General features: G+C 47.7%; 1 protein-coding gene across 1 annotated transcript in view; it reads right to left on the reverse strand.

The window, feature by feature from the left end:
• Window positions 1-19,294, reverse strand: part of NFE2L2 (nuclear factor, erythroid 2 like 2) — a 31,649-nt gene extending 12,355 nt beyond the window's left edge. The window contains exon 1 of the mRNA XM_040971781.1: window positions 19,151-19,294. Within this exon, the coding sequence (XP_040827715.1) occupies window positions 19,151-19,195 (45 nt within the window). The 5' untranslated portion in view covers window positions 19,196-19,294. The remainder of the gene's footprint in view (window positions 1-19,150) is intronic.
• Window positions 19,295-25,875: the final 6,581 nt, after the last annotated feature.

Genomic DNA, 25,875 nt, shown 5'->3' on the forward strand with positions numbered 1-25,875 from the left:
ACTAATCCAACTTGCATAGACTGACTGCCCATTTCCCCATCTAACACACACACAGACCACCTCTCGGGCACCAGGAACACAAGCATGAGTAAGAGACCGTCTCTGGTTGTAGGAATTGTGATGAGACACATAGAAGAGTAAGAGCCCGGGGATCACAGAAATGCCACTAAACACACACAGGAAGCCTCCGGCTGTCACACCAATGCCATTTGAAGTCCCTGCTACTCCACTTTTGACCCCTTCCCTGCTAACGCACCTGGGAAGGCCTAAGAAACCAGGCCTGTGCTACCCATGTGGGACAGTAGGATGGAGTTCTAGGCTCCTGGCTTTTTCTTGACACAGCTCACCCAAGGTCACTGCTGCCATTTGAGGAGTGAACAAAAAGAGAAGACCTCTCTGTCTATCCAGCTCACTTTCAAATAAATAACATGTTTTTTTTTTTTTTTAATTAAGCTTCAAGAGGTAGGTAGCCACTGCCATGAAATACACCAAATGTGACAGTATGAGCATCCTACTCAATAAGTCAGAGTTAAGCCTGGTTTTCCACGTTATGTGGGTGACAAGAACACAACAAAAGCTCCCCAATGTTGCTGGGTATTCCTGACCTCCCGCTGGTGGCCATACATCTCACCTTCTTGGCCCAGAACCTCCAGCACAAAGGAAAGTTCTCATTGACACACACAAAGGGACTTCCTCCTCGCATCTGCACTTTTGGGTCATTGTGACTCAACCGGGCTGGGAATGACTTTTAATGTCACACTGTCACGGAATGCTGCGACTGGAATGGGTCGCAGGAATCACCCAGACAGCCCCTCTCTTTTTTGCAAATAGGCAAACAGGTCTAAGAGCATAACTTGCACAAGATCAGACATCAAACGATTCTAAAACTAGCAAAGGTCTCTTTCTCTAATTTCAACTCGTCCATGCTGTGTGTGTGTGTGTGTGTGTGTGTGTGTGTGTGTGTGTGTGTGTGTGTGGTTGATTCCTTTGATTTTTTTCCCTCTAGCACCCTTTGCTCTAGCCTGCCGGCCTTGCAGGTACACAACAGCTTCCATCACAACTGGTGTCTGCACAATTTGTGGTTCACAGGATTGTTCAAGGCTGGCAGTCTCCTTGGTGCCTCACCCCAGGAACAATTAGGAAGGAGGCTCGGGTATTGTGAATTTCTTTCCTGGACAAGCACAGAGAGGTTTGGAGGATCCAGTTGTCCGCACAGGGAGCAGCGCTGGCCTGGACCTTGTGATTCGGAGTCTAGGAGGTGTTTTCCCATGTGCCCTGCAGTATTCACGTCACAGTAGAAAACGTGGGTACTGTCTTAGCCTCACACTGTCTCCGAGGCCGAAAGCTAAGACTTGTAACTGTGCCCTCTGGGCCTGCCTAATCCGGATGACTAAAGAGGCCAATCGGGCCAAGCCAATTGCATAAGGAAAGGTTAGCAGGGAAATCAATCTTCCCATAAAGCCAATATTACCCCATATTAAGGTCATACAAGTGTCTATCGAGGTTCTGTTACAATGATTTGACTAGACTGTAAACTCTTAGGGCATGGCAATGTCTTCCTGTCAATAGATAACCCAAGTAACAGGATTCAAATGTAAAAGCTGCAATAGTAATCTCACACGTGTCCTTTCCCAAAGTAACCAACCTCCCAGTGTCCTCCTGCCCCCACACCATCCAGATACTGGCACTTGGTGCTCCTCAAATGCATGTTAAGTGTTTGCACAGGACAGCTGATACTCCAGAGACAAGGCGAAAGCCTGTACTATGCCTCTGTTGCAGGTACTAGATACTGTCAGGCTGTAGTCCTCCGCTCGCTCAGGCTCCTTTCCTTAGCTTCATGCTTCCTGACCTTGCCCCCATGAATGCAAGTCAACCTGTAAAAGAAACTCCTTAAACTGAGTGGTAAAGTCTCCACACAAAGTCCCGGATCATGAGGTTCCCAGGATCATTTGCGTTCTCTACATATACTTCCCTGAAGTTACATCTTCTTACCTTGGGCGTCTTTGAGAGCCCAGCCCCTGGGCAAAAGATAACTGCCACCTGCACATAGATCCCAGGCTGAAGTTACAGGCTATCCCCCTCCAAAATAAGATATCACTGGCCAATGAGAGGATTAAGATGAATACAGTGGATCAACCAGAGACCAGCAAGCGAGCTGAACTCACACTTTTCAACCACAGCTTCAAACTATAAACTCTCTCATCTTTTCCTTAACTCCTCCAGGAGCCTGGGGGCCCAGCAACACTCCTTGAGCTCCTTGAGATGCTCTTTGCAAATAAACTACTATCTTCCACCACCTGGATGTCAGTGGCAGACTTACCCTGCAGCAGGCAAGCAGATCCAAGTGTTGGGTTGCTACCATTTCACAAGCAGTCCCGTCCTATCTTTGAGTGATAAAATTGGGGCAAATAAGTAAATAAATAAATAGGGCCTGGCGGCTAAAGTCCTCGTTTTGAACGTGCCAGGATCCCGTATGGGTGTCAGTTCTAATCCCGAGTGCCCCACTTCCCATCCAGCTCCCTGCTATGGCCTGGGAAAGCAGTCAAGGACAGCCCAAGGCCTTGGGACCCTGCACCTATGAGGGAGACCTGGAAGAAGTTCCGGGCTCCTGGCTTCGGACAGGCGCAGCACTGGCTGTTGCGGTCTCTCCTCTTCTCTGTATATTTGACTTTGCAATAAAAATAAATAAATCTTTTAAAAATAAATAAATAAAATAAATATCACCACCTGAAAAGGTCAACCAACACAGAGCATTTTCTTTCTTTCAAGATTTATTTATTTCTATCAGAAAGGCAAAATATTCAGAGAGATGGACAGAGAAACATCTTCCATCTGCTGGTTCACTCCCCAAATGGCTGCAATATCCGGAGCTGGGTGCACCCAAAGCCAGGAACCTCTTCTGAGTCTCCCAGGTGAGTGCAGGGTCCCAAAGCCTTGGGCCATCCTCTACTGCTTTCCCAGACCACAAGCAGGGAGTTGGAAGTGGAGCACCCAGGACATGAACCAGCACCCACATGGGATTCTGGTGTTTGAAAGTAGAGGGTCAGCCTGTTGAGTCATGGTGCCAGCCCACAGAGTATTTCTTTAACCAGGAATCTATGCTCAGCCATTTTCCAAAAAAAGCCATTGGCCTGTGCCTTTGGGGGATGGCAGCACATTTTCAGGGCAAGGAACATAGAGGCCATCAACTCACAGATAAGATGGAGGTCACACAGAGTCCTCACAGGGGGGACACTTCAACAGGCAAAATCGACCACCCCAGCCTAATGGACATGATAAACTCCCCCCACCACACTCCAAGATTTATTTATTTGATAGTTACATACAGACGGAAAAACAAACCTCCATCCGCTGGCTCACACCCCAGATGGCCACACAGCCAGGCCTGGGCCAATTAAAAAAAAAGAAAGGAAAAAACAAAAAACTCTCCAGCTGATGTCTGACCCGCATTGTCATGAAAACCTTCCTTCTCCCACCCACAATTTCTGGGTAACTACATAACTTTCTAGGATTCTACCTTTGCTTAATACAAAAGGCATAAGAGTCTCTGGCTTCTAAACCCCTGCAGGCGGATCATTTCCACTGTTACATATCCAAGTGCAGAAGTAACTTGAAATTAGCATGTGGAGGGCAGAGCGGTAGCCTAGTGGCTAAAGTCCTCACCTTGTATGTGCTGGGATCCCATATGGGTGCCGGTTTGTGTCCTGGCTGTATCACTTCCCTTCTAGCTTCCTGCTTGTGGCCTCAGAACGCAATAGAGGATGGCCCAAAACCTTAGGACCTTACACTCATGTGGGAAACCTAGAAGAAGATCCTGGCTCCTGGCTTCAGATCAGCTCAGCTCTGGCTATTTCAGCGACTTGGGGAGTGAACTAGCAAATGGAAGATCTTTCTGTCTCCCCTTCTCTCAGTAAATCTGACTTTCCAATAAAAAATAAATACATCTTTAAAAAAAAAAAAAAGGAAATTAGTGTGTGGACCCATGAGAAAGCCCAAAGCAATGGATTCAGGGCCAAGTCCTCCAAGTCTGACACTTCCTGGATTAAGCTGTTGGAGCAGTCAGTCCTTACACCTGCAGCGCTTTAAGGACACACACCACTTCAACTTGCATCATCATGTGTCATTCATTCCCACACTGCTGCTCCGTGTGAAGGTGAGATGAGGAAACCCAGAAGAACAAGGTTAAATATCAAAGGTTGGGCACCTTGCCAGCAGCAACCCTGGCATTGCCCCTTCAGATCTGAGGGGCGTGTCAGAGAGCCACAGTGCCAGCAGGGGAATTGTAAGGGTTCCCCTGCCCCTTCCTCAAAAAGTCAGTCAAATTCTGGTTTGGGTTAAGTGCATTGACTATGGTTGTTGATGGCTTCTTTAGATCATTTTTTATTCCTAAGAGAACAATACCATGAAACAGTCCTAAATTTTGAAGAGATCTCAAACAACCTCAACTACACAATTAGACACGAAGGCGCAGGTTTTTCCTGTTAAAATCTATAGGCCGAGCCAAAGATCTCTGAGAAAGAACTTGCTGGGCTTAAAAAGGAAAGCCGTATGGAGTTGTCCAAAATAAATGCTCATGTAGGGTGGGGGAATTTGCCCCTTACTACTGGGCCCCGCTGGCTACACTGCTCACGGGACGAAGCTCTACCACCCATGTGATCATTCTGTACGCTGGCAGACCCAGGACAAAAGTTTCTTTTTAAGAAGGTGTTTTCTGCCATCTGGAGCTGTAGAAGCTCTGATGTCCGCTACATTTCCAGCGCCAAGTAAGTCCAGGGTCCAAAGGCACAGGCGGTAAACGGCCGCTACCAGGCCCCACCTGTGATCAGGCCACACCATGCTATAGCAACCTTCGCCCAGCTTCTTCATCCACCGAAGGGTGGGAGTGGGCAAGCTGAGCCCAGTGATTGCCTTCTCTGATGACGGATTCTAGGAAGTCCTCAACACGAATCTGACGATTAACACTGGCCGTTTTTGAAGGGCCTACTTCGGGACTTGTATATGCAACTAAAGCAGCACTGTTTGATAGAAACACAATGCATGCCACCAATGTGATTTTACTGTTTTTTAGTAGATAAAACAATGTTAATGTCTTTTATTTCATCCAATAATTTGAACATTATCTTAACACATAACCAAAATCCAAAAAAAAAATAATAATCAGTTAAGTACTAGAAGCGATGAACAGATTCAACATAGAGAATAACAAATCTTACCCAATACAATAACAAGAAATGTAGTCCTCCCAAGACAGTGAGGGTATATGCTTGATCAGTTCCCTCCCTGTGCCAGCCACACTTCAAGTGCTCTAAAGTGACACTGGTGGCCAGTGAGATGGTGGGACAATACATTATAGCAGGGGCCCAGCGAAGAACCCTCCACACTGTTTAGAGGCGAATTCCTTCCAACTAAACTCTGCTCCTTCCTAAGGAAAAACCGAATACCCCAGGAAAATGAAACCTTCAAATTACATGAGGTTGTTTGATGCAATAGTGATTATTATTTCAGAAAAGCCACCTCATGGACTTTGAAAGAGCTTCTCATGAGCCTAAACCAAAAGGATTCAAGATGGCTAAGTGCCCATCCTGACGTCAGTAAGCAAGGTAATGGTCCAGGCGCCATCACACAATTACCACTATTGCAAAAGTCATCTGAAGGATGGATAGAAATAAAGGCCATTTGATGCTGGCAGAATTCTACCTGTTCCAAAGAAAGGTATGAATCAACACTAAATTTGCTAAGTATATCTCAACTGCTGTTTCCAGTTACATACACTGAGAAATACACACACACACACACACACACACACACACACACACACACACATACACACATTGCCCAGCGCAGTGACCTAGTCACTAAAGTTCTTGCCTGCACGTGCCAGGATCCCATATGAGCACTGGTTCGTGCCCCAGCTGCCCTGCTTCCCATCCAGCTCCATGCTTGTGGCCTGAGAAAGCAGTAGTGGATGGGAACCAAAGCCATGGGACCCTGCACCCACATGGGAGACCCGGAAGAGACTCCAGGCTCCTGGCTTCGGATCGCTGGCCTTTGTGGCCGCTTGGGGAGAGAATCAACAGACGGAATACCTTCTTCTCTGTCTCTCCTCTCTGCTTTCCAGTAAAAATAAATAAATATTTTAATAAAAAGAAAACATTCTGTACCTATTTTTATTGCCAATTGCCAAGTAGTAATTTGGACTCTTTTAAAAAAAAATTATCCATTTTCATTCTAAAAGTAGATATACAGAGAGAAGGAGAGAAAGAAATATCTTTCTTTCACTGGTTCACTTCCCAAGTGGCCACAACAGCCAGTCATCCCAGGGTCTGTTAATTTGTTTTTTATATGACAAAATTAATTAATTAATTAATTAAATTGTAAATACTCCATACAAACAAACAAGAAAGAAAAGACAAGCCCCGACCAAGGAACCAGCACTATTAATAAAGTGGACCCTTGTTGCAGACACCAAGCAGCTGTGAGACGCAATCCGCTGCCTAGGCCTCCAAGTCCAACCACCGCGTAAAAAATAGAGGGTGAGGTCATAACCCATTTCTGTGGCAGATGTTTGCATGGCAACAACAAAGGGCAGTCAATGTAAACCATTCTCAGCTGCGTCATCTTCTCCAATTTTGGCTTTTTCTCTCCCACCACCCTTCTCTTCATTACTCTTTGTTTAAGGCCAAAGTTATTTAGGGTAGTCATTGCAAAGAAACATTGTTAAGGCTTTAAGAAGGGTGGGGACCAATGAGGGCAGAGGTGACCAAGCCGCTGGAATCCGCTCTGTCTGTGCTTGCGGTTAGCCTTCCACAACTGCTCCTCTGGTCCCCACACACTCCTGCTCCCAGAATACACCAGGGGAAGAACATCTGGCAGGAGCAAAGCGCGTCTGGGAAGGAGTTCTGTGTGAGGCTTTACCAACCCTGCAGGGCACAGGGCACGCAGCAGGGGAACACAGATGTGTGGTGAGCTTCACCATGGGCTGGCTTACTCTCAGGGGTTTCAATGCCCATGACAACCAGGCCTTCACGTCAGGCCAGGACACATGCAGGGAAGATTGTGGGACGATGAGATGTTGACAGCTAAGAGCTGAACTCCGGCAGGGATGTTTATGCGGTCCCGTGGCTGGATTTCAAGGAGAGAAATTTCAGATTTTCACACAGCCAAGCATCTCTCACAAGATAGGAATACAGGGGTGGGTGTTGGCACAATGGCTGAGAAATCCCATGCGATGGCCTCATCCCAAAGCAGAGGACCTGGGTTTGAGTCCCGGTTCTGTTCCTAACTCGTTTCCTGCTGATGCAGGACCCTGGGTGATGGCTCCATTGCTCAAGTCCCTGCTTACTCATGAGTGGACTGGGTTCTGGACTCCTGGCTTCAGCTTGGCCCACCCCTGGGTCTTGTTGTGAACATTTAGGGAGCAAACCAGAGGATGGAAAGTGTATCTGCCTCTCTTTTTCTCTTTCAAATAAAAACAGAAAATAGATAAAAATTAATTTTGGAAAAGATTAGAATGATGCTAACAATCATGGCTATTGTTTCTTGAATGTGTACTGGGTGCTAGATTGTTGAACCCAGTTCTTTACTGAATTCCAAGGACAATAAGACAGTTCTATGATCCACTATGAAGAGATTAAATGGAAGTTCGTCCCATTATAGGGCCAGTAAACATAACAGCTCCAGGTCCATTCTTCACCTAGACCAAGGGAGAGTGCACTGTACTTCACCAGGTTTGACAGGGCATCCAGCCCAACTTGCCCTCATGAGTGATAGCCACCCAATCAATGCATTGTGCGACCAGCATCTGCATTAGCAGGAAGCTGCAGTCAGGAGTAGGCGTAGGGACTGAACACAGGTACCAGGGCATCTTAAGCCCAAGGCCAAACGCCCATCTGTCCGGGTGAACACTGCTCATCATGGTGACAGCGAGTCAGGGGCAAGACTGCTGCGATGACTAAAGTGATAAGAGAAGGAGCGAAAAGAAAGTAACTCTCCCTGGGGGAAAGACCAGGATCCTTCCAGAAAGTGCTGTCAGGACACAGGAGCAGCACAACGCTCTCCAAGGAGAAACATCAAGACATGCTTCCTCAACGGCCAGCCATTAGTTCCAGCGACAGCTCCTCTGAACTCATGCTGATGGTCCAACAACCACTACAAGTGCTCACGCTCAGACACCATGGCACCAGCCCCACCTCCAACCTGTCCATCTCCTCATTCTCCAAGACTTCCCATCCTCACTCAGCTGGGGTGCCTTGCTCTTCCCAAAACCTTCCACGTGGCCCCAGACAGCCTTGTACAAACGTGAAACCACCTCCTAAAGGTAGTAGTAACCTTTTCAGTTCTCTGCCAGCACCATTCATGGGGCTTCCAACTGAAACCTAAGCCAAATAAAATCTACACTTCAAAAAATTCTGGTTAAAATGTCTCCTCAGGTAACTGACCCAGACGTTAAGACACTGAGACAGTTTGAGTCTTGGCTCCACTCCCAGTTCAAGCTTCCTGCTACGGCGTAACCTGAAAGACGGCTGGTGATGGGCCAAGTGGTTGGCTCTCAGCCACTATGTGCGGGACCTGTATAGAATTCCAGGCTGCTGGCTTCTGCCTAGTCCAGTCCGGGCCCTCACTGTTGCAGGCATCTGGAAAGTAATCCAGGGACAGCAGCACTTTCTAGGTTCACTCTCCATTTCAGAAAACGAATCACTAACACCACTCCCCCCCAAAAAAACCAAAAAAAACAAAACAAAAAACCCAGCAAAGCCACTTCCTCCAGGCTCTCCTCTCTGAGCACCTCAATTGGAAGTGACATTTCCCCAGGTGCACTGCCAGGCTCTTTCATGTATCAGTCTAGACTGCATTCATTTCAGGATCCTAGAAGGCACTTGAGAGACCCAGTCTCACATTTCTTGAACAATTCTTTTTTTATTTTTTAATAGCTTTGTTTATTTTTATTTAAAGTCAGATATACAGAGAGGAGAGACAGAGAGGAAGATCTTCCACCCGATGATTCACTTCCCAAGTGGCCACAAATGGCCAGAGCTGAGCCAATCCAAAGTCAGGAGCTTCTTCTGGGTCTCCCATGTGGGTGCAGGGTCCCAAGGCTTTGGGCTGTCCTCGGCTGCTTTCCCAGGCCACAAGCAGGGAGCTGGATGGGAAGCAGGGCAGCTGGGGTATGACCCGGTGTCCACATGGGATCCCGGTGCATGCAAGGTGAAGGCTTTAGCAGCTAGTTTACCATGTCGAGCCCTTGAATAATTCTTAAGTAAGCACCAGACATGCCGCTGGACCTGAGAGCTACAAAAATGCATCACTAAAATACAAACACACCCTAGAGGAACTCACACTCAAAGTAAAGGAGATAAAAGATACTAACACTTATGCTAATTATGATAGAAAACACTTCTTGTAATCCAGGTACATAAACTACTAAAACGATTGACTATGTAAAAGAGGCAATTTCAAAAACAGATGTTACTGAAGGACATTTGCTCCATTGTTCTAGAACGATAGAACAACCCCATACCTGGGATTTTCCCCAACATCTGTCAAATGATTACATATACGTATCATCATTATTATGTACATTACTTAGGCCCAGAATTCAGTATTTTCCTCATATACCCCAGACTACAAGGGGTTAAAGAAGGTAAACTACATAAGTAACGCAGATGTCATGCTTAACATCATGAATGACCCAACTGCCAGAACCAATACTTGAAAATTATAGGGTCTGGAGGACTCTACTAGAAATAAAGTATTATGTCTTAAGAACTGTTAATACACATTCGTTTGAGTCAATCAATTCATTTTTCTTAAGGACTGATATGAGACTATCTTGAAGTATCCACTAAAAAATGTTGTAATCTTGATAACAATCCAAGCAAGCGATGTACAATCCAAGCAAGCGATGTAACCTTGTGGTGTATTTTCTTAGAAGACACTATTTCCCTCAGGCTGAGGTCAGAAACACACCAAGAAGTAGATGATTGTGCTCTCAAATCCTAGACATTTTTCCCACAGCACTAAGCTACCAACATACAGTAGCTTCTCTTCCTGTTTCCTTCAAACAGTGGCCAGCTAGGAGAGAAGGCATATGACTCCTACATTGTCTCCTTCACAATTAAAACCACAGGCATGTTTATCTTCCTAGGACCCACGCCTCGCAGCTGTTGGCTTGAGAAACAGTAGCTATCAGTAGCAAGCATTACCACATCAGGTAACATGCCTCTCTCTGATCTCTTCTTCCAACCCTCCTTTCCTTAAGAAGGGCCAGGCGCAATTGCTCAACGGTCAAATCCTCACTTTGGTAGTGCTGGGATCCCATATGGGTGCCAGTTCTAATCCCAGCATCCCCACTTCCCATCCAGCTCCCTGCTCGTGACCTGGGAAAGCAGTGGAGGATGGCAAAGGACCTTGGAACCCTGCGTCCACGTAGGAGACCTGGAGGAAGCTCCTGGCTTCAGATCAGCTCAGCTCGGGGATATCGCACGTGCAAGACCCTGACGAAGCTCCAGGTACCTAGCTTCAGCCTGCACAGCTTCAGTCATCCCAGCCATCTCCCTAACTGCCTTTCAAAAAAATTTTTAAGAAGAAATTCCCCACTCTGCCACCTGCTATCCTGTAGCACTGGACGAAAGACTTAACCTTTTCATAGGTTTCTTTTTCATAACATCGTGACTCCATAGAATTCACAGACAAGATCAAGTAGGTGAACATATTAGGGGCAAGGACAGTACTGGCAGATTTTGATAAATGCTACTTCCCATTATTACCCCCTATTTCTTCCCCAGGAAACTACCAGTTCCACCCATACAGTCAGCCAGCCCTCCACACTCCCAAGTTCTTTCTTGTTGTATCCAGCCAACCACAAGGTGAAAACTTGAAAAAAGTCTCATGTGTGCTGAACAAGTAGACCTTTTCGCCATCATTATTTTCTAACAGCATGGTTTAGAAACCATTTACTGGACATTTACATTATATCAGGTACTATAAGAAACCTAGAAATGGAGTGAGCATCTGAGCAGGTATGTCTAGGTTGAAGGAGCTGAGTCAGCAGACTAGAGGCTTATCACAAGCCAGGAACACCTGGTGTGATGGTTTATCTGGGAGCAACTAAGTCCCAATGCTCTCTCTCCAAATGTCTCCAGAGGGTCGTAAATTAAGGAAGGCCCCCCTAACCCCAAAGCTTTCTCCTCTGCTCTCCCTTTGTTCAGGCTGGCTATGTTGCTCTCCCCTTTTGCTTTAATTAACATAGAAAAACTAACCCTAGAAACTGTTAGTTTCCTTCCAGATAGTGATGAACAAAAGCTTGCCTATTCTGGCCTTTGTAGCAAGAGCTTTGACACCCTGGCTTTGGGGATATGAAAGTCTGATGTGCTTAGACAAGGTGTGTCATCCTCAAAGTATGGATGATGGCTGCGGTGTAGTTTAATAAAACCATTTCTCCGTTAAGCATCTTCTAGTTTTATGTTCAATCAATCCTGACATTAGATCATGGGCAAATACCCACCATCTTCTGCCACATAAGGAGCATTCTCACATTCCAGTGTCTGCCAGGATTTCTGGAAACCAGTGCCCTGTGTATAGCCAGGGATGACTAACTACATTCAGTCATCCTGTGGCACCACAGCAGAGCGAGTGAGCTACAATCAGGGACTGCGATGAAAGTTGGTTTCAACTCTCCTTGTTCTCCTCCCCGCCCCACCTCCCGCCGCAAGATGTGCTTATTTGGAAATCTGTGTGTGCTTGAGAAGGAGGGAGAGAGAGAGAGAGAGATCTTTCCATCTGCTGGTTCGCTCCTCTAAATGGGTACTATGGCCAGGGCTGAGTCAGACTGAAGCTGGGAACCTGGAACTCCACCCAGGTCTCTTACACATGTAGCAGGGGTATTCTCTGCTGCTTTTGCAGGCGGCATTAGCATGGAGACAGATCAGAAGAAGCACAGCAGGCAGGCCTGGAGCAGGTGATCCAATACAGGATGCCAGCATTGAGCAGCTTAACCCTCTGTTCCACAACACTGGCACCTCTTAGCTCCCACTCATATTTTATTTTGCATGTGCACGCACGCTTACACACACACACACAAACACTGAAGTGTTACACCACAAATGAACTTTGGACTTATCAGGGAACCCAGCAAACATGAGGGACAGAAGAGCCACATGCTCCCAGAGTCCCAGAATCCTGCAGGAACAAGATGGAAGGAGACAACAGTCTCTCCCCAGCAGAGTCACCACCACCCACATCTCTCTGGAGAGGAGAGGCAGTAATTTATCAGGTTCAATAGGGAGAGATGCAAAGTCCCTCCCACTATTTCCCAATATGCCTTTCCCCGATCCTGGCCCCATCCTCCTGCCCAAGGGTCACAGCTTAGAAATCACCATTCCAAAGACTCCCCCAAATATGCAGCCTCATGACGAAGTTGCCAGTTTAGTTTAAAGCTGTGTCTCTGGACCATTAAGAATGAATCTCATTCTGGGTCCTGGCCTCAGTGTGGGAACAGCAGGAAAGCATCACCACATGGACAGTAGGAGGACATCACCAGCTCGGGCCGCACCAGTCCTGATCATCCTTGGTTGCTGGTATATCAACATATCTTTTTTGAACTTTATAATTTATTTGAAAGATATGGCTATATCCACATCTATATCCATATCTATATCTATGCCTAGTTATATATATAAAAAGAGAGAGTTCTTTTATCTGCTGGTTCACTCCTCAAACAGTCACAATAGCTAGGGCTGGGTCAGGCTGAGGCCAGGAGCCAGGAACTCCACTGTGTGGTCTCTCACATGGGTGGCAGGGACCCCAACACTTGAGCCACTATCAGCTGCCTCTCAGAGTGCGGATTAGTAGGAAGCCAGAATTGGAAGCTGAGCTGAGACCCGAACCCAAGCACTCACTCGGGGATGTGGGTGTCTCAAGAAGCATCTTACTCATGACACACCAAATGCCAACCTCTCAACACACATTTCAACATGTTTCATTGAAAATTACCAGGAACAAAAACTTGGGCTTTTTTATGATAGTTTTTATTTTTGGTGGCTTTATTTCCAGGATTTTGATGGTTTTTTAAAAAGTTGGTTTTTTTTTTTCCCCAGTGAAAAAATCCATGGTTCTTCACTACTTTCTAGAGATAGAAGGCTCCGTGGCTCCAGGACTGCAAAACAAACCAATTAAAAGCACAGGTGCTCAGTCGTTGCTCAGGAACCCCGACATCACAGCCAGCCTCTTGGCCTGTCCCATTCATGGCAGGCCAAAAAGGACTATCTTCTTTTCCCTCTAGTCTAATTCTTTTGGCTGGCAGCAGGTTGGATTCTGCATCCAGGTACAACATCATAACCTTGTGCTATAGCAGAAAACTGTCAGGCAAAATCCCCTAGCCCTCAGTGGATGCCCCCTATATCTATCCAGTCAACGATACTCCCAAGTTCATGTCATTTCTTTCACACTGAATGGGGGGGGGGTACTAACCCACTCTGACCATAAGTCACATTTTTGCCAGGAAAGGTACTTTGAGGTACTTTAGACACTCTACATGTACATCACTCGACACAAAACTCCTAAGAATGAGCAAAATAAGAAGATACTGCATTCTTGAACATAAAGCCACGGGAGGGAGATGTTCACAGAATTTCCTAATGTTGATGACTAGCACAGCACCCCGTCAAACGGGCAATGGACAGGGCGACTGGAGCTGGCTGGCAGGTTCTTCTGGCAGCCCTTGGTGAGGAGGGAGGCTGTTTTAATGGCTGTTAAAGGGATTCGCTGAAGCAATACAGAAGACAGTAGCTATACACTCGGACAGAGGCAATAAAGCCAAAGAGATATGATGCGCCCGATTTCTTTCCCATTTTTTCCCCTCCAATGTAAGGATGTAATAGTTTGGATCCTGTTGGCATGCATGCTGCTGCTGCCATATGACCCAAAGTCTCAACTGCCAAGCTTACGGAGAAGAAAGGAGGACTTGGCACAGCCAAGAAGTACAGGTTGATACAGTAATGAGTATCAAGAATCAATTTCCAACAGGGCCCTGGAAAGGTGGACTTGGTGTCCCAAATCCCACCTACATCCAGGAGTTGTCTTGAGGCCACAGTTTGGGAAAAAGAAACTCATATGCTCACATCCACAATGTGTCTCCATCAGAAGGCTGTGTTGACACTCAGGTATTACAGTGCAGATTCTGTGAAAATGGTTACAAGTGCTTCCCACGCTTAGAGTTCTTAAAATTCTTCTCACTGACAGTCGGGAAGTGTTTATTGTGGCAGGGGCTAGAGCAAGAAAACTTCAACTTTCAACAGGCAGCGTTTCAACAGCTTTGTTTTGTCTAGAAGGATTAGTGGAAGAATTCCACTCATATTTCTCCACCACAACCTGGGAATGTAATAATTACATATTTGAACATATATTTTCCTTTGGTTTCCAGGAAACATATCATTATCGACTAAAGAAGCCTTAGCCAGTATCTTGAAACACTTCCACCTCACCCCCCGCTTTAAAGATTTATTATTTATGTGAAAGGCAGGGAAACCAAGGTGCGGGGACGAAGGAGGACAGAGAGATCAATGGTCTGCTGGTTTCACTCCCCAGTGGATCTAACAGCTGGGGTTACGTCAGACTGAACTTAGCAACCAGGAACTCCACTCAGGCACTTGAGCCTCCCTCTGCTGCTTTCCCAAGTGCATTAGTAGGAATCAGAAGTGAAGCAGTTGGGACTTGAGCCAGGGCCCACGTGGGATACCGGCCTCACAGGTGAAAGCTTAGCCCACTATACTACAATGCCAACCCTGAAGCCGGCTGAACAAATATTTGTTGGCACTTATTTAAAAGCAAGTGGCAATAAAATCTCGATAACTCCTGGAAATCAGATTATCAAAATGAAAGCTCTATTCTCCATCTTATAGAAAATGTAAGATAAATATTCAGTCTCATTGCCATAGTCAAGGACAAACAGGTTAATCATCATTAGGCAGTAAACTTGATCTCCTATACCCTGGTACTCAATGGACTTATCACCTTTCAGAAGTGGCTGGGCCATGTACTTAAACCCTGGGGTTTACATAAACCTAGACAAATTACCTATCAGATTCTGAAAACTCCTGCAGCATACTTAATTCAGACAAATAGTACAACCTTCCAAAAACATTTGTTCAACAACCAGGACTAGGAAATAAGGTGCTGTGTGAGTTTGAAAGATACTATTCCCAAAGCCACAGGTAAGCTTCAATGAGAAGGACTTAAGCCTTTCTGGCCTCCATTCACAAGTGCCCAAACAGGGGATTAGTGTGAAGTTTGAGCTGACAGGTTTCTGCTAGCTGCCCATCTTCAGATCACACCCACCCACTCCATTCTCTCCACTTTCAAGCGCTTTTAACCCTGGCAATGTTCTTTACCATGTTTCACTACCAAATGTGCTTTACCATGTTTACACACCAAATGTGTGTGTATTATTTTACTATTACCACTTTTTAATTTTTTTTTTTTTATTTTCTCTTGCTTGCAAGGCAGAGATGCAGAGATCTCCCATCCACAGGTTCACCAGCCAACCAGCCTTCAGCAGCCAGGGCTGAGTCAGGGACGAAAACAATGGAGCTCATGCGAGGTCTCCCACGCAGGTGCAGGAACCCAAACACGAGAGCCACCACCTGCTGCCTCCCAGGGTCCTCATTAGCAGAAAGCTGGAGCCGGGAACCTGGAGCAAGGGATCAGCCTGAGGATTTGCAGTGTAGGATGTGGGCATTCTAACTACCAGGCCTGCCGCCCACTTGAATGCCTGCTTCAAGATAAAAAGAGCCAGTGGAACAGGAAACTGTGCCAACTAGTAAGGCAAACCAAGGCAAAGGGGCCCAAGAAGCTAACAGACTTAACTGTGTTCCTAGAAACAAGAGGCTGCAGCTTGGTGACTGCTGAAATCCCTGGAGTTTTTTTCAACTACTATGTTATTTTCCAGCTCTGTACATTAATTCCACCAGGGCCTACTTCTTCCCTCTTGGAACATGGGAAATGCATTTTCCTGCCAACAGTCCTTGACCCCAATTAATCCTCTTTTTAAAAGGTGTTGAGGTTTAGGGCCCGGCAGTATGGCCTAGCTGTTAAAGTCCTCACCTTGAACGCACCAGGATCCCATATGGACGCCGGTTCTAATCCCGGCAGCTCCACTTCCCATCCAGCTCCCTGGTTGTGGCCTGGGAAAGCAGTCCAGGACGGCCCAAAGCTTTGGGACCCTGCAACCACTTGGGAGACCCAGAGGAAGTCTCTGGCCATTGTGCTCAATTGGGGAGTGAATCATAGGATGGAAGATCTTTCTCTCTGTCTCTCCTCCTCTCTGTAAATGTATATCTAACTTTCCAATACAAATAAAATAAATCTTTAAAAAAAAAGTTGTTGAGGTTTAACTAACTGAGCCCATGTAAGTAAGTATTACTTAGGTTTGAACTGGATCTTTGTCCTAACCTGGAAGCTGGAGATGGTAGCATTTTCCCTGGGGTTACTGTGAAAACATGCACATGAAGCAATTAGCCCATTATCATCACTTGCAGGGAAGTGCTCAATAACTCAACTATTACCATCTTAATGCAAATTTCACCTGCTTACTCGCAATTAACTCAGGTTCAAGGCAAAATGAGAGGATTTTTTTTATGCAAAACCCCCTTTAAATGGACTGGTCAGGACACCAAAGCCTAGAGGTGGGGACTCAACCTAGGCCTCTCCTCTGGGTGTCTGCTCCAGCCATCAGCTGCTATCTCCCTGGGTGTGTGTAAGCAGGAGCTGAGCCTGGCGACCCAGGCCCTGTGCGCAAGCAGGGATCCCGGGCGGTCTCACTGCCTGGCCACACATCCGCCCGCCCAAGTAACTTTCAATGCGGAAAGGCTGCCCTGAGCCAGGCATCCGTCCTCCTAGATGCTGCTTTCACAACCTCTCAAGAAACGTCTCACGGATCTCAAATCAACCTGTTCTCTGCTTGACACTCATTCAGGAGACCAGAGGCCTGTTCTATTTTTCTTCATCTTTGAAACATAATCTTAATGTTCAAGATCGACTGTATCCCTCATCTATGAAAGTTCCTTTATCTCTCCGAGACACCCTTGCGGGGACTAATGGATGCTGCTTCAAGGAGAGGACAGAGAATCTGGCTCTCCCTCCTGCCCTGCTCACCGACACATCCTCCAGGCAGAAGCTGGCCTGTTTCTGTGGGAAAAGGTCAAAGAAACTTTTGGATCCTTTGGTAAACTTCGCTCCATTTGTTTTTCTCACCACCTTGACAGATACAAACTGATGTGTGACGATAACGGTGAAATGGTGCCTAGTTTTGGTCGCACAGCAGTGAGAAATTCGCATTTGAGAACAAACAGCAGCCACATTTTACGCACTTTTGTGTGGAAGGCAATACTGTACAGCCAAGACAGAGACCAAAGTTTATTTGCATCCTATATTCTTTGGTCAAACTAGCTTCACTATAAATTACAGTTTAAAAGAAGGAAGTCAGAAAGGATAAGCTGCTGCTTCATTCTAGAAGGAACCAGGAGAGGACGACCAGTCATTACTGGGGCAAAGTTCAAAACAAGCAGCTCTTAAGTACGTTACACTACTCAAACCCTCACGTTGGATCTTGGAGATCGGTCTAAAACTGGGTGTTCATGAAGTACAGAGACATTTACTGTAGTTATCAATTAGCATACTGCCAAGAATAGTTTTTTTAAAAAAGACCTAATAACCAACCAACCAACCAACCAAAAAAGATGAAAACATAAATGTCGACTCCTTGAAAAGCTCCTACAATGTGTGAACAGAAACTTTTTTCAGTTTTAGAACTATTTACAAAACTCGCTAATGATGTATTATGAAACATAAGTGTGCCACCCCCCGCAATTACAAGAGGGGAGAACATGCTAAGAAAATGAAGCCAATTCTCAAACAGAAAAAGAAAACCAGATAAAGCACCCGAGGCAGACATAACAGCTCAAGTTTAAAAAAAAAAAAGTTGAACAGCCTGAGAGCAACAGAAATCCTAATCTACGCCCGCCACTCTTACCCCTGAGAGTACAGAACAGAAAATCCTGCCTTAAACATTTCGGAATTGCAATTCTGAAACGCTTATTCCAAAGACAAAGCCGCCCGGGGGAAAATAACAATTGCGCAACAGGATCAACAGCTCCAACTTGTCCCTTGGCCCGGGCGCGCGGGGTTTGCACGCTACGGAGCAGGAAAGGGCCAACTGAGGGCCGCCGTGACAGCCGAGGCCACCACGCGGCGCGAGCCGCCGCGACGAACCGCGCCCGGAACCCGCAGCCGGGGCACCCGCAGCCGGGGCACCCGCAGCTGCACACCCCGACGCCCCTTCCCGCACTTCCTGCCGCGTCGCCAGGGCCCAGGCTCGAGTCCCCAGCACCAGCTGCTCCCCGGGGCAGAGCGCAGGTCTGCTCCCCGAGCCCCCGCACGTCCAGGCAGGAGGGTGCCCAGGGCATTTCGTGACTTCCTCCTCCCCCAGGGGGGCTGGGCTTGCGGCTCGTGACTGCCAAAGAGTGAGCCGATGGACTGCCCGATTGATTACTTTGCAAACAAGCGTGCACGGACGGCGCCGCGGGGTGGGCGCGCCGCGCCGCCACCCGCGCCCGCGGAGCTCCTGGGCCCCCGGGGTCCAAGGCAGGCGGCCAGGAGGGGCTCCCGGCTCCAGCCCGGAGGAGACCTCAGCTCCCCCGAGAGCGGCCCCGTGACTAGGCACATTTTTGCCGGCTCCGAGGCGGGGGAGCCGCACGGCCCCGGAAGGGCCGGTCCGCGCCGGCTCGGACCGCCAGCGTCCACCCCTTCTGGCCAGTCGCCTCTGGAGCCATACAGACTCGGGGGGCCTCCCGGTGCCCCGCGTCCCATCTCCGTGGGAGGGGAGCGGATCGGGGCGCAGAGGGACCCGTTCTGCGCTCCCGAGCGGGCGCCGACACCCGAGTGTCTCCCCAAACCAGTCGCCTTCGAGGGTCGCGGGCACGATGTGGGTCCGGACCCCACGCCCCTCGCGGTCAGTCCCTTCTCGCCCAGACTCGGCGCAAACGCAGCGGCTGCAGTCCTGGAGCCAGCTGTCCCTCCCTGGCCGCCCCGGGCGCCCCAGCCCCCGTCCCTGTCCCGGCATTCGACACCGGGGGCGTCCCGCGACCCCGGGCAGCACCTGCTGGGACTGTAGTCCCGACGGCGGCAGCTCCAAGTCCATCATGCTGAATCAGGGCAACCCGGTACTGAGGCTTCCCGACGGCGACCCTGTCCCGGAGGCGCGGCGCGGACAGGGCGGCACTCGCGGCGCTGGCGGCGGCTCCTCCGGGATCCCGGGCACTTGCTGCTTAGCTACACGACCCGACTACTGGCAAGGTTCGGGGCCGCTCCGCCTCCCGCCGCCTCCTCCTCCTCCTCCCCGAGGGCGGGGCGAGAGCCGGGGCCCTTCCTTCTGGGGCCGGCCGCGCGGGCTGCGCTGCCCAAAACTCCCCACCCCCGCCGGGGCTGACGCAAGAAGCTCGCGGCGGGTCCGGGCGGCGGCCGGCTGGGGTCCCGGCGGGCGGGATGCACAAGCGGAGGCCCTGGACTCCCGGCGTTAGCCCGCCCGGCCGACCGCGGGTGGGAGGGACCGCGCTCTCGCCGGAGGGATTAGGGGTTGTTTGCCAAAGGGGCCTTGAGACAGTTTAAACAGTTGGAAACAAACACTGCTGCGGAGGCGCGGGCATCGGCGCAGCAGGACCTTGCTCCGCTTTATCGCACCGCGCCGCCTGCGAGTGGCGCCAGCCCGCGGGGCGGGAACAGAGCAAGGCTTGGCTGCGCCTGGGCGCAGCGCCGGCTGCCCTCTGGCCTTGGGGCCCCTCCGGGGCTGGGGCCCGACGCCCTGCCGGGGAGGTGTGGACCATGCGGGGAACTCGTGCTCGCGTTGACCCTGAACGGCCTCCACTTCCCCTCCTGCGCTTGCTCGGGTTGCCAAGGGCAAACGGCAGCAGAGGGGTCGGGATCGTCCGGACCGCATCGCCGGTCCGCGGTGGGATGCCACGATGTGCTGTAATCTATTTTTTTTTTTTTTCCTAGACGTGTCTGCGATGTTGTTAAAGGGGGACGCCACCGAGCTATACAATGCTGGGTACAGGAAGAGCCCATTTGATGAAAACATCTGCCCAGAGAAGCCGTAGGGTCGCGACTGATTTTTATCCTTCTGTTTGTGATTTCAAATGTTTTCCATTCCCAATGGACACATTTTCTACTTCAAGGCATTTTAAAATTAATCACTCGTCACAGAAAATCTCAAGAATTTGAAAACACGAATATTGTGAATTCTTTCATAAAAGATTTAGGAGGGTAGATTTTTATTTTTATTTTTTTGGTCACGCACGCGGTCTTAGGCGTTAGCAATCTTCCTCCAACCCTCTAAGACTCACTTTTTGACTTCTTGGAATTAGGCAAAACCAGGAGAAACCTGGGGGGTGGGGGGGAGAGGCAGATAAAAAACACCTCCAAACTGCAAAGAACTTACTTTTTCTTTTCTTTTCAGGATTTATTTTATTTGAAAGGTAGGGTTCCAGAGGTAAAACAAATCTTCCAAAAGCAGGTTACCCCCAAAAACCAAAAACTCAGAGTTGCAGTCTGAAGCCAGGAGCCAGGAGCTTCCTCTAGGTAGCTCTTGTGAGTAAAGAAACCCAAGCACTTGTATCATCCTCCACTACTTTCCCAGGCCATTAGCAGAGAGCTGGCTAGGTGGTGCAGGAGCCAGGACACTCACAGGTGCCACAGTGGTGGCTCTGTCGGTTGTGCCACAGTATCTTGGTGGCAGTCATGTAGTAATCCACAACTTACGTGTAAATCTTTGTGTTCAAATATTCCTTGACAATAGTGAAGCCAAAATAAAGAGTTGTGAAGGAAGCAGACTTCTTCAACTTGAATGAAATTGTGTTACAAGCCTGCAAAACGATCTGCAGGTTGAACTCAGGCTTGGGTGAAATTATGTACAATGAATCTGCCGTGAAAGATACAGAGGCAGTGTGGCGAAAGGATGTTCTGCCTCAAAGATGGAGACAGGAGTGTATTGGTCACAATTCTAGTTACTTATTAAAAACTGCCAGAGCAGGGAAGCAGACAGTCTCCTACCCGGCTTAGGAGAAGCCAGGGTCGTTTGTGATACGGCTACACTCCTCAAGGAGTTTATAACATATTTGACATTTCCTCGTTAAGCAACCCAAGTTTCATTGGCTCTAGACCGAGTGAAATAACGATTGCTTTTGCAAAACTGCAATTTACTGGGAGTATATTATTTCAGGCACCTGTAGAGTACATATTTTCAAAGGGAGGAGAGCAGTGATGATAAGAGTCTGGCCATGTTCAAGGAAAATAAACATTAGGGAGAAGCTGTGTGACATTGAACCATGGCTCGGTCAGCCCAGGGAAGCTCAGTCTCAGGCCATGCATTTGAAGGAGCTCTCTGGTTTTTGGAACCACTGAAATGCAGTGTTTTCCTGGAAGGGCTGGCCTGCCCCTGCCCTTTAAACTTGCAGATTGTGTTGTGGAAGGACAAACACTGCTAAGATATTGTTAAGAAGTTGGGGGTGGGGTTTGTAGCACAGCTGACCAGTTAAGTCCCCAGCTCCCTGCTGAAGTGCTTGGGAAAGCAGTGGAAAGCAGCTCTGGCTGTTGTAGCCATTTGAGGAATCAGAGCATGGAAGACTTCTCTGCCTTTCAAACAAATGAATAATTACAACTAAATTTTTAAAAAGTAGCCTCACAGGAGTAGGAGGCAAGATTTGCTCGCCTGTCCAGGAACTACGGGAGCCTAGTGACTACCAGGCTGTCCAAGCTGCTCTTCTTAATTAAAAAAGGTGGATTTACAGCGAGAAGGACAGGCAGGTCTTCCACCCACTGGTTCACCCCTCAAGTGGCTGCAATGGCTAGAGCTGGAACTGCCGAAGCCTGGAGCTTTCTCGGGGTCTCCTATAAGGGTGCAGGAGCCCAAAGCCATGAGCTATTCCCCACTGCTTTCCCAGGCCCATCAATAGGAGGTTGGATGGGAAGTGGAACAACTGGGACTTGAATTGGGTCCCATGTGGGATGCTAGCATTCCAATCTGAGTCTTAACCTACTACTCCACTCTGCTGGCCCCCAAGCTGTTTTTATTTTTCCCCACCTCTATTGTTTTCACATTCTACTGACTTGTGTACATTTTCACTGTTGTCTGTGTTCTTTGCTAAAGACAACCCCTGTCCTGGCTTGAGCTGTGTCCGGCTTGGAGCACCTTGTCCAGAGTTCCCAGTGGAGAAGCCTCCGGATGAGGCTGCGTGAATGCACACAGCTAGCAATGGGGATGCACTGATTCATCCCTGCGTCCTCCGAGACCTGAGAAAAGTATTGACTCCTTCAAAACCTCCACCACCTGAGGCTTCTTCCTCCTACTCCCACTTCCCCTTGATTTTCCTTGGTGTTGGGGCCAGAATGTGTTTAGAATCTTTTTCGATTACATTTGAAATCCTACCTTGTGCAGTCTGTTGGGTAGCAACTTACTAAAGGTGACACCCCCATGGAGTTGACCTCTGTATATACTAAGGTGTTTGTGTAGTCACTGCACATCCGATCAAGGCTGACCCTGTGGTTTAGTTTAGCATAAAGAAGGAGTTTTAAAAGTGGCACCCTTCCAGGTCTTAGCCAAAGCAGAAAAAATGCTGGACAGCTGTCCATGTTATACCCTTGGAGTGGACCAATCTTGAGAGATTCTGACTACTGCTTTTTTTTTTTTTAAGATTTTTTTTTTTTTACTGCAAAGTCAGATATACAGAGAGGAGGAGAGACAGAGAGGAAGATCTTTCGTCCAATGATTCACTCCCCAAGTGACCACAACGGCTGGTACTGTGCCGATCCGAAGCCAGGAGCCAGTAGTTCTTCCAGGTCTCCCACGCAGTTGCAGGGTCCCAAGACTTTGGCCCATCCTCCACTGCTTTCCCAGGCCACAAGCAGAGAGCTGGATGGGAAGAAGGGCTGCCAGGATTAGAACCGGTGCCCACATAGGAATCTGGTGCGTTCAAGGCGAGGACTTTAGCCGCTAGGCCACGCCATTGGGTCCTGGGCTACTCTTGATAGAAAGACTTTAGAAAGCAGCCAAGGAGGATGAAACTCTGAGTCCAGAGAGAGGGACTGTGTGAACCAGGTCACCAGACATGGGAATGAAAAGGCCATCTAGGAGCGCCTCTAACCAGGGCCCAGGAACCCCAAAACCAGGAGCTTTCAGGAACTACCTCTAAGGGACTCAAATAAGACCTACAAAAGATCTGAGCATTGTCAACCCAAAGAACTGTGGAAGCCTGCAGTTTACTTTCAGCTGCTTGGTTTCAGGGTGGTTTGTTTCATGGTGATGGATAACAATAACAGTATATGCTGACTGGCAAGGGACGTCTGGGAAGACATACAGGGCTGGCTCTCTGTGGTCTGATGCAGAGTTAACTTCTCAGGGAATGAGGAAGTTTTCTCCTGTGGAATATACTTACGGCCAAGTCAAAAGCGAATGACTTCAGCTCACCACACATCCGCTTCCTCCTCTTGGATGGTGCTGAGACAGTCTCCTTATCAAAAGACACTTAAGGCACACAGACATTTCATCTTAATTGCAGACGGAGGTAGAAATGCATACACAGGTCCTGACCCTGACATGACCCTATTTATATCCGCTATAGAAGATAGTTACTGAATATCTATGGAGGGAATTTGAACTTGGGGAGCTGCCTGCCCACTGGATAAACTAAACTCAGGCTCTGCACTGTTCAAATAATTGATGCAGACACACCCATAACCTTGGTCCCTTGGTTTGCACACCCCATTATGCAAACTGCTGGTACAAAGAGCTGTGTAGCTCCAATGCCAGTTTTAACTGGCATGGTTTCCTGCTCATAATAGTAACAGTGTCCTCTGGGGACAGCAAAGCAGTGAGAAACGGGGGGTTGGGAATATAGAAGTTAAAGAGTCCTTTTGAATGATGCTATCTTTTATACATAAATATTTATTTAAAAGAGTGAACATATATACTCTAAAATGTTAATAATTATAAATCAGATTATTTGGAGATTGATGATTTTGCCTTTCATATTTTTGCTTGTCTACTTTCCTAAACAAACAAAAGGTGGGGTGGGGAGGGTGTAGGGTAAGGAAGCAGTCCTTGCGTTTCTTCCAAGCCACTGGGTTTGTTTTATTGCCAAATTGGATTTTTAAAAAGATTTTTATTTATTTTTCTTGAAAAGGTAGATCTATTGAGCCTGGTGCGATAACCTAGAGGCATGCATCAGGATCCCATATGGGCTCCAGTTCTAATCCTAGTGGCCCTGCTTCCCATCCAGCTGTGGCCTGACGCCTGGGAAAGCAGTCAAGAACTACTCAAAGCCTTGGGACCCTGCACCCATGTGAGAGACCTGGAAGAAGCTCCTGGCTCCTGGCTTTGGATCGGCGCAGCTCTGGCCTTTGTGGCTACTTGGGTAGTAAATCAACAGACGGGCGATCTTCCTCTCTGTTTCTCCTTCTCTCTGTATATCTGCCTTCCCAATAAAAATAAGTAAATCTTAAAAAAAGGAAAGAAAAGTAATGAGAAAACTGGGGCCTGTAGAGGCTAGACAATTTTATTTAGCAGTTACTAAATAACTAAAGTCACTGACCTTAAGGTTCTTAAGCATAAAGATATGCTTTGTCTCATGGAGGATTAATTGGAGAATGGAGAACTGGATTATAAATGTCTTCTAGAATGTTTTGATAAAAAGCGTGCTGACATTTTGTTGTTCATTTAAAAAGCCACCAGTGAACATTGGGTTGGGGATATTTATTTATTTCACTATATTAGAAAAGCAGATTTACAGAGAGGACAGACAGAGAGAAAGATCTTCCATCTACTGGTCCACTCCCCAAGTGGTCACAATGCCTGGAGCTGAGCTGATCCAAAGCCAGGAGCCAGAAGCTCTTTCTCTGTCACACAGGTGCAGAAACCCAAGGCTTTGGGCTGTCCTCGACTGCTTACTCAGGCCACAAGCAGGGAGCTGGATGGGAAGTTGAGGAGCTGGGATATGAATAAGCGCTCATATGGGATCCCAGCATTTGCAAAGGGAGGATTAGCCAGTTTGAGCCATCACACTGGGCCATGAGCATGGGGATTGGAGTTGAACACACGAATGCACACTGGGGGCATTTGTGGGAAAACATGGCTGAACTAAGTACTGATTCTACCCTCAAGGTCTTTCAGTCCAGTGAAAAGCATCGCACTGCACACAGCCTGGAACTAGACAACGCTGCGAAAGAGCCCAGCAGATCTACTCACATTCAGCCTCCCATTACACGGCCAGGGTTTTTCCTTTCCTTTATTTTTATTTATTTATTTATTTATTGGTGAAATTGACACAATTTAAAAAAACCAGCTTTATTGAGGTGCAATTTTCAAACAATACATGACAAATGTTTAAAGCATCCAATTTTAACAATTTGACAAGTATATATATATAAACACACCCACAAAAACATCACCATAGTTGAGATAATAAACAATCATCATTCTAAATCGCTTGCTTTGGCCACAATTTATTCTAATCACCTGAGCTTTCACTCAACTGCAGTCAGGAATAGTGCTGGGTTGGTACTAAGTATTAGATTTTTTTTTTTTTTTAGATTTATTGATTGATTTTATTGGAAAGGCAGATTCACAGACAGAAGGAGAGATCTATCCACTGGTTCACCTCCCAAATGGTCACAGTGACCAGAACTGTACAAATCTGAAGCCAGGGGCCAGGAGTTTTTCTGGGTCCCCACACAGGTGCAGATTCCCAAGGCTTTGGTCTGTCTTCCACTGCTTTCCCAAGCATAGAGGTAGATGGGAAGTGAGTAGCTAAGACATGAATTGGTGCCCATATG

The sequence above is a fragment of the Ochotona curzoniae genome, unplaced genomic scaffold, assembly GCF_017591425.1.
Source record: "Ochotona curzoniae isolate NIBS_2020 unplaced genomic scaffold, NIBS_Ocur_1.0 contig_2210, whole genome shotgun sequence".
NCBI lineage: Eukaryota > Metazoa > Chordata > Mammalia > Lagomorpha > Ochotonidae > Ochotona > Ochotona curzoniae.